The 14724-nt window shown below is 34.3% G+C and overlaps 1 protein-coding gene across 1 annotated transcript in view; it reads right to left on the reverse strand.

The window, feature by feature from the left end:
* Positions 1-14724, reverse strand: part of Lama2 (laminin subunit alpha 2) — a 571380-nt gene that overhangs the window by 93465 nt on the left and 463191 nt on the right. Inside the window, exons 38-40 of the mRNA XM_071613037.1 lie at positions 13165-13281; positions 12324-12487; positions 10115-10253 (exon numbers count right to left, since the gene is read on the reverse strand). Coding sequence (XP_071469138.1) covers positions 10115-10253; positions 12324-12487; positions 13165-13281 — 420 coding nt within the window. The remainder of the gene's footprint in view (positions 1-10114; positions 10254-12323; positions 12488-13164; positions 13282-14724) is intronic.

Genomic DNA, 14724 nt, shown 5'->3' on the forward strand with positions numbered 1-14724 from the left:
CATTAATAAATAGTTCATAAGATCGTATTATACATACCATAACTGCATTGATGAAAAGTAAGAAATTATGTAATTGGAGATTGAATGTTAACTCACATAAAAATTAAATTCTTAAGTTGCAAAATAAAAAATCGTTACAGAAACCAGTAGTATTTCTTTCCAATCGAATACCAGTCAGCCATTAAAAATAAGGAAATCCTGCCATCTTGAGAACATAGATGAACATGAAGGATATTATGTTAGGTCAGATACAGAAAGACAAATTCTGCATGATCTCCTCCATATGTGCAATCTAAAGAGTTGATCTCACAGAAGTAGAGAGTAGACTGCTGGCTATCAGAGGTGAAGGTGGTGGTTGTTGTTGATGGGGTTGGTTGAAGAGATGTTGGTGAAAGGATCTATAATTACAGTTTTGTAGGGTGAATAAATCCACCTATGATACAGCAAGGTGGTTGAAGTTAAGGAGGATACATTGTGTTCTTGAAAAAAAAATGTGGAGATTGGATGCTATGTGCTCCCACCACAAAAATGATAACTATATGAGGTAGATTCATTTATTAATTAACTATATTTACCCATTACACATTGTGTGTACACTTCAAGAAATCATGTAATGATAAAACCATAGGATGTTATCTGTAAATTGAATTTTTTTAAAAATTGTGTTTCTCTATACTAACAACAAACTCAAACTATATGAAAAAGAAGTCAATGATACAATTCTATTTATAATAGGTACAAAAGGAATGAGAAAAACTTAGGAATACATTTAATCAATGAAGGGAAGACCTGTATGCTAAAAAATATAAAACACTGATGAAAGAAACCAAGGGAGACACAAATAAATAGAAAGATATCAGAAAATGTCCATATCACACAAAGTAATTTCCTGATTCAAAGCAATCCCTATCAATATTCCAAACAATTTTTCACAGAACTAGGAAAAACAATTCTAAAATCCATATGAAAATACAAAAGACTCCAAATGACCAAAGAAATCCTCAACAAAGCTGTACATTGCACTTCCTGGTCTCAAAGTATATGATGAAGCTATAGTAATCTTACAGCATGACACTGACATAAAATTAGATAAATAGACTAATGGAACAAAATAGAAAGCCCAGAGAGTTTGCATGCTTAAGGTCAATGGATTTTTAATAAAGGAGCCAAGAACACACAATTGGGGAAGGGCAGACTGTTCCATAAATGATGCTGGCATAACTTGATATCTATATGCAAAACAATGAAATTAGGCCTTATCTCACATCATTTCAAAATAGATTATCCATGGTTCAGATGTAGTTTGGCCTCCAAAGGTTCATGCATTAGAACCTTGGTCTCCAGAGTTGATTGGACTTTCAAGATGTGGGGCTTATTAGGAAGTAATGACATCACTGATAATGCTACCTGTAGAAGGAATTGATTTGCTATTTTCCGGATCTTGGTAAATTATTACAAAAGAGTTGTCATAAAAAAAATAAGGCTGGCCCATCATCAGCCTCTCTGGCTTCCTGTTTTACCATGTGATATTTCCCTCTCACACATGCTTCTGCCAAGATGCTGAAAGCCTGATGTGATGTAGCCAAGTGGATTCACATCAGAAATACAATCAATAGTGCCCCCCAAACTTGGACGTCAGCTTCCAAAGTTGTGAGCTAAATAAACCTTTTTTTCTTTATACATTACTCAGGCTTGTGTAACTGCTTCTGTACAGCAAAGGAAGCAATCTACAAGGAAGAGGGAACCTAGTGAATTGGAGAAAATATTTGCAAAGCACTCATCTAAAAAGGGTGTGCGTATTAATTTCCAAAATATATAAGAAATTTTTAAAAACTCAATAACAAGAAAATAGATAACTGGGTTAAAAAATGGGCAGAGGACCTGAATAAACATTTCTCAAAAGAGGACATATTAATATCCAGCAGATGCATGAAAAAATGCTCAACATCACTAATCATCAGGAAATGCAAATTAAAATTGTGAGCTATCACCTCATACCTGTTAGAATTGCTGTTAACCAAAAGACATGCTATGCATTATATACCATGAATGTAGAAAATTTTATTTGTCAATTAAAAATAAATTAAAATTAAGTTCTAGACTCTAGGAACTGCACTTCTATAGGAACTATGCCAATGGATGAATCAACACAGGCTGCTCAGTGATCCTTGAGAAGGTATTCTGTTAGCTGGCAGCTCACTACTTATTTAAATGTGCTTAGTATGGAGACAGATCTTCTAATTCCTAAATTCTGACTGGCCAGGTTCTTCTCTCAACTTGAGTAGGATATTGAAGCATATTACTTGAACCTAAATCTGATCAATTTTTTTAAAATTCTACATGATAGCTACCTTGAAACAGATGTTCAGACACGATCTCAAATTAGATAAGAAAAAGAAGGAATTTTATTTTCTCTTTGAAATTTTCTTCACTGTTCAACTCTATCTTGTGGTAATATAAATATTTTATTAGTTGTGTTAGTCTGAATTATCATCCATTCTAGAGGTTTAGCATTAGTGTTTGGAGATAGGAGGGTGCATCCTGCATTTAGTGATCACCTACTGTATCCCAGTATATATGAAAATCACATAATACTGTATGTAAAACACCTAGGGTCATTCTTGGTTATTCATGCTTCTTTCAACTGGGAAATCTATTGTCAGTTCAAATTTAATTCTGGATACATTTGTTTCTGGGAAAAGGAAAGACATGAAGCAGTGCAAACAGAGCTAAGGGTGCTGCTCACCAGGCTGTGTATCCTGGTACCTACTATCAAGCTGAGATGCCTCTCCTAACTCACTCAATGATTGAATGGGCTAGTGGAGCCCCCAACTATACTTCTCCCACAGAGGAGGTAATGTATACAGTAAGAGAACAAGGAGTTTCTCAAAAATAGATTATTTAATTTAAAATATGAATTTTAAACAAAGAACTGATCATTTTCAGTAGATTGTACCAAGAGACTATGTAAAAGGTAGTGACTTTGCAGGAGACATCAATGGGGAATACAACTATGAGACAGTAAAAAGAAGTAGATCAAAGAAAGTGTATGACCTCCATAGAGGAATCTTCCCTTTGCAGGTGGACTCTCTTCTTTATACCAATGAAGCTCTTTAGATATTTAATGCTCCTCAATCTATAGCAGTTACTGTGCCTACACATGGCACAGTAGGGTAGAAGGCAGGAAGGAGGTACAAAGACTCTGAAACAGGCCAGGCTTCAGAAACAGCAGCAAGGTTGAGGATCAGTCAGTCATGAGAATAAAAGCAGATAATTCAATATGGGTTATTTATTTTATCCCCTTCTTCTTGCACAGAAGCAGAGACAGCCAACCATCCACTTCCCCTACTGAAAATCAAACAAACAGAAACTGGGGAACCTTTTTAAGCAAACTGGGTGGTTTAAAAAAATTTGCCTTGGAACAATTACGCTTACAGATGAAATTTAAATATCACTGACTATGAGAATCTTAAAGTAAAAGGGGTAGAGATTGAGGGGAAAAGGAAAGAAAGGGAGCTAGAGGGAAAGATGAGGCCACAAGTAACTTCATCTTCTGTAAGTGAAATCCATATTTATGGAACAAGAGGTAAAGCTGCAGGTAAATTTACATCAGTTTAAAAGAAACAGTGAAGGGTGGTGAAGCATATCTACTGGGACATGGATAGGAGAACAAAGCAACGTGACAAGCTCTAAGTGAACCTCTCATTCACCACAGCAAAGATAGCCCTCCACATTAATGAAATCCATGATGCATGGTAATAATATTACTAGTAGAGAAAGAAAAGAAAAAATTGATAGATGGTTGCTCTTGGGTGTGTGACTTTAGAAGTGAAAATTTAAGTCAGGGGATTGTTGATTGAAAGCATCAGTCTCTCTTTGTAATATGTAAGAAACAAAAACATGCATACACCATGAATTTAAAAATGAAAGAAGGAAATTTAGGGACTTGTTGGTATAGAGGAGGAAAATCTTGTTTCATTTCCAGACCCATTGTAGACCCACATTTCTTATTTTTTCCCCCTTAGGGTCCATCTTGCAGAATTAATTTCCTAACCATTCTTAATTTCATTTACATTAAAACATTTATCTAGGAAATAATTTAAGCAGACTGATAAGAACAGACATTAATGTAGACACCTGTATTTTTTATCTTCTAAATCTGATAAATATCAACTTTCTCCTGTATTTGTCCAGATATTCAAAATGTGCATGTTTGGATTAAAATTGATAGTATTTTAACATCCTGCATCTTTATTTAAATGACTGGCCCACAGTTTTTCTTTTCAATACAGTTCCCTAAGGAATTTTGCCATCAAGATCACATACCAGCCTCATAAAACAAGCCAGGGAACATATCCTTCTTTTCTGTTCTTTGGAATGTTTTGCATAATGGGTCCTTAGCATTTTGGTAGGCTTTGTGGTTTTGTTGTAGATAAATTATTAACTACTGATTTGATTCATTTAATGGTTATAATTCTACTCAGGCTTACTACTTTGTTTTGAGTCAATTTTAATCTAGATTTATTGTCCACTTCATATAAGTATACAAATCCATTTGAATAAAATTGTTCACATACTCTGGTATATTCATATTTTTAAAAAATCTGCACTGTATCTACAGGTATGGTCCCCTTTTCATTCCTAGTGCTGTTTATATGTATCAGCTATCTTTGCCTTATTGTTTTTGTCTTCTCTGTTTAGTTGTCTGTTTATTCTAAGAATTGGGTTTCTGTTTTGTCAACTCTAATGCTTTTTTCTACACCATTAATTTCTGCTTTTATTTATATTCATTCTATCATACTTTTTAAATTTATCCCCCTCCTCCTCCTTCTTCTTTTTGGTACTGGCAATTGAACCCAGAGGCACTTTACCACTGAGCCATATCCCCAGACCTTTTCAGTTTTTCTTTTGAGTCAGGATCTCACTAAATTGTTTAGAGTCTTGTTTTGATGTAGAGACTGGCCTCAAAATTGTGATCCTCCTGCCTCAGCTTCCTGAGTTGCTGGGATTATAGGACTACACCACCATGTCTGGCTTAAAACTTCTGAAACAGAAACTTAGTAACTAGTTTCAGTTCTTATCCTGTCTGAATATCCGCATTTTAAACTCTACATTTTCCTGGAGGTACCACTTTATTTGCAACCCATACATTTGTAGAATTATACTTACGTTCTGTTATTAAATATTCTGTAATTTAAAATTATTTTTCATTCATTGACTCCTGAATTAATTTTAAGTGTGTTTTTATTTTAAAACTATTTTTTGGCCATAATTTTACATCAGTTTCTAATTCTATTGCACTGTGATCACAGTCTAGGTGCCATTGAATCATTAGCATATGCTGATCCTTTGTGTTCCAGTTCATGGTCCTTTGGCATTGTTTTGTTTTTAAAGTTTTAGGAGAAGTGTATCTACTGGGGCATGTAGAATTAGTTATCTAATTGTTACAGAATTCTGCAAGGACATTAAATCATCTGGTTTGTGGTATTCTTCGGATCTATATCTTTTTATGTCTTTTCTTTACCTCTCAATTTATAAGAGATATAGGAAAATCTCTCACTAGAGACACATCAATTTTCTCATTCTGATGTGTTTGTTTTGTTTATTATTATGCTTTGTTGTTATGACCTTTTAGTTTTACAAATTTAAAATCTTCCTGATATCTAGTTCTTTGTCTTATATCATGATGACTCTCTTTATCCCTAATAACTCCTTTTTTAAAGATATAAAGCCTATTTGACTGTTATTTATAGAGGTGTACCAGCTTTCTTATTAGTTTCCCTGATGTATTTTTTCTCCTCCCTTCATTTCCCACCCTTCTGTACCTTCATGGCTCAGCAGAGTTTTGACCACCTTTGTCAAATCTTTTATAATCCATTATAAAAATTGTGGTGACCCAATTGGTAATTTTAGTCTGTTTGCATTTTATTATGAAGACAAACAGAAGCAGAGACAGTTGGCGCTCATCAAATATGCCTTCTAGTGCTCCCAGTCTCCTTTGCAGTTATTTTGGGGCATGTGGCTTATTTTGGTCAATGGACTAGGCCAAGCCACACAAGCCAACATGCTGAGAGCTGGCACGTCTCTTTCTTCTTTCCCTTTCTCTGCCAGGACAATCTTGTAGGCTACACAGTGTGGTGTAGTTGACTACAAGAGGGACAAGAGTTGTAGGACACACTTTGGGTTGTGATGTGAGACTCAAACTTATATTGTGTCCAGCCTCTGAAATTTCAGGGGTTATTTCTTGTGGTAACTAATGATAATTATTCTGACTTCTATATTTGGATAGTTCTATTGTATTTTATATTTACCATGATCTGTTTGTTTTTCTATTTTTCACTTTTCATGGAATTGATTGATAATGTTCCTTCTCTTCAGACATTGTTTTTCTTTCTGCTTATATGAAATGTGTAGCTATTTGTGATAGTTAATTATACGTGTCAGCTTGGCTAGACTACAGTACCCAGTTTGTGGTCAAACATTACTAATATAGATGCTGCTAGGAATGGATTTTTCAGATTTGATTAACTCATGAAGTCCCAAGTTTTCAATTCTGCAAATATTTCAATAAAATTGACACAGGTGCATTAAAATAGGTTGGGAATCATAATCTAAAGCTTATGTATATTATATATATATTGTATTGTAATACATTCCTTTATTATTATATAAGCTCATGTTATATAATTTTATTATATATCATATAAGTTTTTCCAGATGCTCTGTATCTGGGATAATGGGACAAAATGAGTTCAACACTTACATCAGTAGATTTTGAGTAAAGCAGTTTACTCTCCATAGTGTGGGTAATCGTAAGAGAAAACACTGAGAACCCTGAGGAAGAATAAATTCTACATGCAGACTGCCTTTGGACTCAAGATTATAACATTAACTCTTTTCTAGGTCTCTAGCCTATTAGCCTGGCCTAAGGAGACTTGTTACGTACTATAATTACGTGAGCCAATGCTTTTTAATATATATATATATATATATATATATATATATATATATATATATATATATATATAGTCATGTGCCACACAGTGATGCTTTGGTCAAGGATGACTTGCATTACAATGGTGGTCCCTTAAGGTTACATCAGCAGGTGATGTCATAGCTATCTTTAACCAGGTTAGTGCACTTCATGTTGTTTGAAAAACAAGGAAATCACCTAACACCACACTTTCTAGAATGCTAAATGATGCGTGGCTGTGTACATCAGTTTTGTTTCCTTAGAGAACTTTAATGCTATTATTTTCATTCTCTTATATCAATCCTCAATATCTAACACACATAATTTGATATATATGAAAGGTAATCAGCTTTTACTCTCCTTCCTCAAACTGAAGGACCTTAAAAACTTTTAACTGACCACATGCCTCATTTTCCATGTAATTAGTCTCTTGAATTTATTTTTTCACTTTTAATTATATGTATTATTATCATCACCATGATCTTAACAATTCTGACCTAAACTTTTGCACATGTACTATTTTTGGTTCATGTTTTTCTCTTTAATCCCCATGTTCTTTGATTTTGTTGACATTTCTTTTGAAGTATATTTTGTAGTATTTCAGTGAATGAAATGTGTTTTGTGGCAGTGTAGTGAATAAAGTGTATTTTGTAGTAGTTAAGTGCTTCCTATCAGTAGTTTTGCCCTCACTGATCTGCCACATAAGAGTAAATTTTCAAAAATCCACTTTATTCTTTAGACACTTGATCCTGAAGCAAAAAACAAACAAACATAAAAACTCCTTTTGTGGTTTCTATGGATTTTTACTCATATTAGAAAATGAACCCCAAAAGTTATCTACAAGACCAGTTCAGACATTTATGAGGATACACGTGTCAACAATTTAAGCGTACTTAACTTTTAGGTATATTCTCCTCCTGTATAATATTTTTTTTCTAGATTTTCCCCTCCCTTATTCAATTTGTATAAAGCTTACATCTTGTTTATACTGTACTATACTCACTATTTCTGTGTCTAAGACAACACATATTACTTTCACATTGCCCTCATTTTCTTTTGTATTTTATATTATTATTCTTCAAAATGCCTGGGAAAGACCTTGCCAAAAATTTTTTAGAATCATGCCTCCCAAGAAATATGAGTTATTATGGCAAGAGAGAAAACATGAATTTGGAGAATACATAGGAAGATTAAATTCTGCACTTGGCTTGCGGTCAATATTATGGTTAATTTCAGTGAGTGTCCAGATCAAACCCTAGTACTGGGAGTGTCTTGGAAAGTGTTTCTGGATGACAGTAAAACAAATGGCCCTTTCTGCTGTGGTTGTATACCATCCAAGCCACTGAAACCTTTAATGGGACAAAAACTGGAGGAAGGAGGAATCTAGTCCCTTCTTTCTTGCATTATAGACTGAGCTATAACATCTCATCTCATCTTCTCTAACCTTCATACTGGGATTTACACCATTGGCTCCTTTGATTCTGAAGATTTTTAATTAGAACTGAATTATACTCCTGGCTTTGCTAGATTTCCAGATGGATAAATCTGGGGCTTCTCCACATCCAGAATCATGTGAGATAATTCTCTATCTATCTATCTATCTATCTATCTATCTATCTATCATCACCATCATCATCTCCTACTAGGTATGTTTCTCTGCAGGGCTCTAACTGACATAGGTAGTATAAATTCTCACTTTCTCATAGTTGTTACCAGTAAAGATCTCGTTAAGCATGGAAACAAATTGAAAAATGTAATTCAGGACTAGAGGATATTAAGAAACACTGTGGATAGGTGTGTAAGAAAGACAGAGCCAGACAAAGGTAGAGACAGGAAGTTTCAGACAACAATAGTGGCCAGGAGATGAAGAAGAAGGAAACAGTTGTGGTGGTGTGTGTCTGTAATTCCAGCAACTCTGCAGCTTAACACAGGAGGACCACGATGTCGAGGTCAGCCTCAGCAACTTAACAAGGTCCTAAGCAACTTAGTGATATCTTGCCACAAAATAAAAATTAAAGGGCTAGGGATGTAACTCAGTGACAAAGTACCTATGAGTTTAACCCCAGCTCTTCGCCCTCCAAAAATGAAGGAACAAAGGAAAAGAAATCATCAGTTGACATGGGTGTCACTATTATGAATAAGAAACAAATAGGATATGTAAAATTAGTTCAGCTTATTTCAGAGAAAAGAAAAAAATGTTAGTAATTGTTGATAGAATATCATGTTTTCATTATGGTCACAGGATAACATCTCTAAGATTCTGGTAATTATCTCTAATATCTCAGAGATTTGAGAAAATATTTTTTGCTCAATGCAAAATCAAATATTGATCCATTTCTTATAATACCAGGCTATTTCATAACACCATATTTCATTCATAATCAAATATCCAATCAGCCCCCCATCCAGCAAATTTCTGATGTTTGGAAATTTTGTATGAATGATAGTTTTGAACAATTTTAGCTAACAGCATGCTTCCTAAGTAATGTCTTTTTTATTTAAAATATCATCACCAAGTTCTATTATGCAAGTTATTTAGAAAATGTGGTTCTACATATAAAGGATAAAGATTTGTTTATATTGAAGATGCTCAAATAATGTGATATAATTTGGAACCTCAAAACTCTAAAATATTAGATATAAATGTATTTTGAGCAATGGCTGCAGCCAAAGCTTAAAGACTTTTTAGTTTATAAAAATTTTATAAACACATTAAAAAGATCTGATCCAATGTGCTTTATAAAAAGTGCACTTGATGTTCAGACTTCACATACAACTATTGTATTGATTATAAGCAATGCTATTAATTTTCAAGGTACTTTTTTTAGTGAAAATATTTGGAATAATGGTGAGAGATTTCTCCATCTAGAGTGTTCTATTAGCTTGTTTTTGTTTTGTGAGCTGGTGGTACAAATCTGCTTGGCATTTGTGATAATTTCAAGGCCCTAACAGTGATAAGCAGTGGGTGACTGAGAAAAGATTTCTGCACACGGAGAATTTATTTTGAGGAAAACTTAAAGGAAGCCTACAAAAAAATAATTCAAGACAGGAATCAAATTTACTAGGGTTTTTAGAGCTCACTCAAATTTGAAAAAATTAAGTAACTATTCAAAAAGGCTAATGGTCCTGTTTGTTTCTTACCAGTCTTGTAGCTTCTTGTGCAAGACCTTTGGCTTCTTTGGCAACTTTCTCAGCTTCATCAATATAGTCTTTAATATTGCTGTAAGCATTGAAGGCTGCAGTGGCATTGAAGGAGATGTTTTTAGCCTCATCAAGGATTCTGTTGGAATAACCCCCCCCAAAAAAAAATAACATCAGAGTTGTGAGTAAGCAAATAAAGGAACATCCTGGTTATAACAATCATGGCTTCAAAATAATGATAGTAATTGTGAATCATAGTGACATATCTACTTACAGTGTTGTAGTTTTCAATTTAAATTCATATTCTTAAACAATTCAGCTATGAAATACCTCCAACATTCTTAAACCATCTGCAGCATCATCCAAAGCCTCTGCAACCATGTGCACCAGGCATGTGTGTGCAGTGAGACAATCCTTCATGTTATTTATGAAGCAAACTAGATGTTTCAGAGAACTTGCACCCCATTGCTGGAATACTTCAAAAAGCCTACAAATCCTGAATGTCTTCTCTGATATAAGGGGGTGGGGTGACTCAAAATGGGGAAGAGAGGAAGAGCATGGGAAGAAGATTACCTCTACATAGGGAAGAGGGGTGGGAGGGAAAGGGAGGGAGAAAGGGAATTGCATGTTTGGTGGAAGGAGACCCTCATCGTTATACAAAATACATGTATGAAGATGTGAGGAAAAAAAAAAGAATAGCTTTACCCTAGATTAAGTAGAGAGAAGTGGTGGGAGGGGAGGGGTTGGGGAGATAGGAAGGATAGTAGAATGAAACAGACATTATTATTACTGTGTGTATATATGTGACTGCATGGCCAATGTGATTCTGCAACCTGTATACTCAGAAAAATGAGAAATTATATCCCATCTGTATGATATGTCAAGATCATTGTACTGTCATGTGTAACTGAGTAAAACAAATAATTTTAAAAAACACATAAATAGATTATAATTTTAAAAGAAAGGGAGAACAAAGAAAAGGGAGTGGGGAGGGAAATACGAAGGACAATAGAATTAATCAGACATAACCTTCCTATCCTTTTATTTAAATATAAGACCAGGGTAACTCTACATCATGTATGACCACAAAAATAGGACCCTAATTAAAATAAATTATACTCCATGTATGTATAATATACCAAAATACATTCTACTGTCATGTATACCTAAAAAGAACAAATAAAAAATTAAAAAATACAGAAAAAACTAACAAAAATCAAAGAAAATATTGTTATATTTTCTAAAAAAAAAAAATCTTTCTGGGGTAGGTGCATTTCCAGGGGAGAATAAAAAAAATCTCAGAAGTTTAAATGGCTTGCTTCAAGTCACATGACAGACATATCCCTAATGAGGAATCTGGACTTAAAACTTGAGTTGGCTGACTCCTGGCTCACTTTTCTATCTTCAACCCTTTACCATAAATTGGCAAAAAAAAAAAAATGTTATTTTTTTTTTAAATTACAGTGCACAGCATTTTCAAACAATAGTATTTTCCTTTGTAACAATAAGTTCTAAGAATGGAAACATATCCTTGTGTATGGTGTATATTAAATATAGATTTATTTGGGAAAATTATTTGGGGGGCCAATAGCTCTTGTATTTATTTTGTCAATCCTAAAGTGTTGGTGAAGTATGTTAGTTACACCTGGAAGGCTGATTGCAAGTTAAAAACACCCTTTTCTTCTGCCCTTCTCTCCCTGAATCATGCAACAATCCCCCTGATAGCAAGCTGTTGTTTTGCAGGGTATGTAGGATCTTCCTGGAATTTGTATGAGCAAGAAAGAGGCTATGTATAGGGTTACATTTCAAAAGGCATCTTTTAACAATATTTTTTTATTCTATTATGAATATAAAACTAAATTTTGAAGCAGAAAATGTTAATATATTATTATTATTTAAAATGCTAATAAGGCAACTGCTGTGGTTTCTAATAAAGAGCAAAAAATAATATTCTAAGTGTAGCCTAAGGCCATGTTCACTTCCTAATAAGTCAGGCATGAATCTACTTTTAACTTGGACTTTTGATGCTTTTCCAGTAGAGCTTTGCCTACACCCTTCTAATTAGGATGTTCCATAGAAAGGCCATGTAGCTCTTTTGTTCATAATTGTAGAAATCAAGATTTGAAAATGATTCTCTGTCATTTCTGCTTGTCAAAACTTTTGGATAAGTGTCACAGTACATTGGCATTTCTAACAACAAATGACATACCCATCAAGTACAGCAGATGAGTCATTCAATTGAGCCGCGTGGCTCTCAGCCTGGGACACCTTCTCAGCAAGCTTCCTGTCCTTTATTTCTTGGGAGAGGTCATCTATTTTATCTTTAAGTTCCTCAGACATTGGTGGCAATTTAGTCTGAATGTCTTCAACATACTAATATGCAGAGTGGAGAGAAGGCATTTTAATCAAGTGAATCCAAGCCTCCTTGAATTTACTAATTTTTCCAAGAGACATAATTATACACACTTAATTTTTTATGAAACTTTAAAATGTACTAGCTTAGTCAAAAGAGGAAAAAAGTTATTATTTAATAAAAATATTAGAAACTTTATGAAGCCAATTTACACCAAGAAGAATACACCTTTTAAAAATGTTTTTTTCATTGGAACAAATGCATAAATGACAGTTATTAAGATCTTTTAAACCATTTTGCATTTTTATTACTATATATTACTGGGTAATGCATTAGACAGTATGTTAAAAGTCTGTTTGTAGATTTACTTTGCTCTTTTAACTAGTGCTATATAATACTGAAGCAATTTTAAAGGCTGCCCTAGGAACAAGGAATGGCCCACATTTCACTGTGGAAAAAAAAAAAAAACACAGGTTGTGTAATGGCATAAGCATCCATATCTATTAGGAGATAAAGCTCTAATTGTTATCAATAGGTGGTATGATCATAGTAGAACAATACAAAAATAATTTTCCCTCCTTGAGAAAATAAATGTCAGTATCTGCTTATATTACTAAGACATCTCCTTGTTTCCCACTTCTGAGAGGCTGCACCATAATCATCTCTCTTTTAACTTTGGATTTTATCAAATACTCACTTCTATGACTGAGCCGATTTCATCTGCAAGTCGTTTGGCTTCATCAAGTATGTCATTGCCTTCTTGTAAAGTGTTCTCAATTTGTCGTTTGCCACTTTGAACAGCCTCCTTCTTTTCCTATAGTATGGGGAGAACAAGACATCAAAATACCATTTGGTGAAAACCCTATCCAGCTCTGCATCCCTGTCTCTCCTGAGTTGTCTGAACAAAAGCTTCACGAACAAAGTACATCCTGTTGACAACGTGGCTAGATGAGAATGATACAAGCTACCTAGCTAGTCCTCTGAAAGTCTTTCTATTTAGAGCCTGAATAGGTAATTTCTCCTTGCCATTTGAGGAAGGCATCCAAGCGAAGAAACGAAATGAGATAGTAGTAGCTGAGGAATTAAAATTATTTTAAAAGCAAGATGAAACATCCATATTTAACAACATTGTAAGTGCTGAATATGAACTACTGAACATGCGATAGTACACCAAATCACAGTGGAATGGCACACTGAATTCCAGAGCTATGTACACATGAGTTCTTTGTAAGCATGAGCATAAGCAGGTTTATTCTATGGGAATTCTGTAAAATTCAAAGAAGGGAGCTTTAAAAGAGATCTTAGGGGCAATGTTTTTCAAGAAGAGAAACTATCACCTGGAAGGATAAACCTAATGGACTATTTCATAAGAAGAGAACAGACTAACTTTTCTTGGGAACTTACAGCTTGTCTCAAAACTACATGAAACTCATTGCTGGTTTAGTAGAGGAAAATCAATGAGAGAAAAATACTGCCATTTCTCCAGCTCGAGCATATCTTTGCTTACCATTTTTAAAAAAATACTTCTGACTCATTCATTTTCTTCCAATCACCATTTTACAGTTAGGTTTAGCTGCATCAATTAAAATTGTAAGCATGACCATTTATGTTTTTATATAAATAATACTAGTATTTTACATGTATTGCAATATCAATATGTGTCAGGCAGTTTACAAGGCTTTCCCATTGATTTTCTTTTAATTTTTTATTGTTGGCTGTTCAAAACATTACATAATTCTTGATATATCATATTTCACACTTTGATTCAAGTGGGTTATGAGCTCCCATTTTTACCCCATATACAGATTGCAGAATCACATCAGTTACACATCCATTGATTTACATATTGCCATACTAGTGTCTGTTGTGTTCTGCTGCCTTTCCTATCCTCTACTATCCCCCCTCCCCTCCCCTCCCCTCCCCTCTTCTCTCTCTGCCCCCTCTACTGACATTCATTTGTCACCCTTGTATTATTTTTCCCTTTCCCCTCACTTCCTCTTGTATGTACTTTTGTATAACTCTGAGGGTCTCCTTCCATTTCCATGCAATTTCCCTTCTCTCTCCCTTTCCCTCCCACCTCTCATCCCTGTTTAATGTTAATCTTCTTCTCATGCTCTTCGACCCTACTCTGTTCTTACTTACTCTCCTTATATCAAAGAAGACATTTGGCATTTGTTTTTTAGGGATTGGCTAGCTTCACTTAGCATAATCTGCTCTAATGCCATCCATTTCCCTGTAAATTCTATGATTTTGTCAT

This window comes from Marmota flaviventris, chromosome 6, assembly GCF_047511675.1.
Source record: "Marmota flaviventris isolate mMarFla1 chromosome 6, mMarFla1.hap1, whole genome shotgun sequence".
Taxonomy (NCBI): Eukaryota; Metazoa; Chordata; class Mammalia; order Rodentia; family Sciuridae; genus Marmota; species Marmota flaviventris.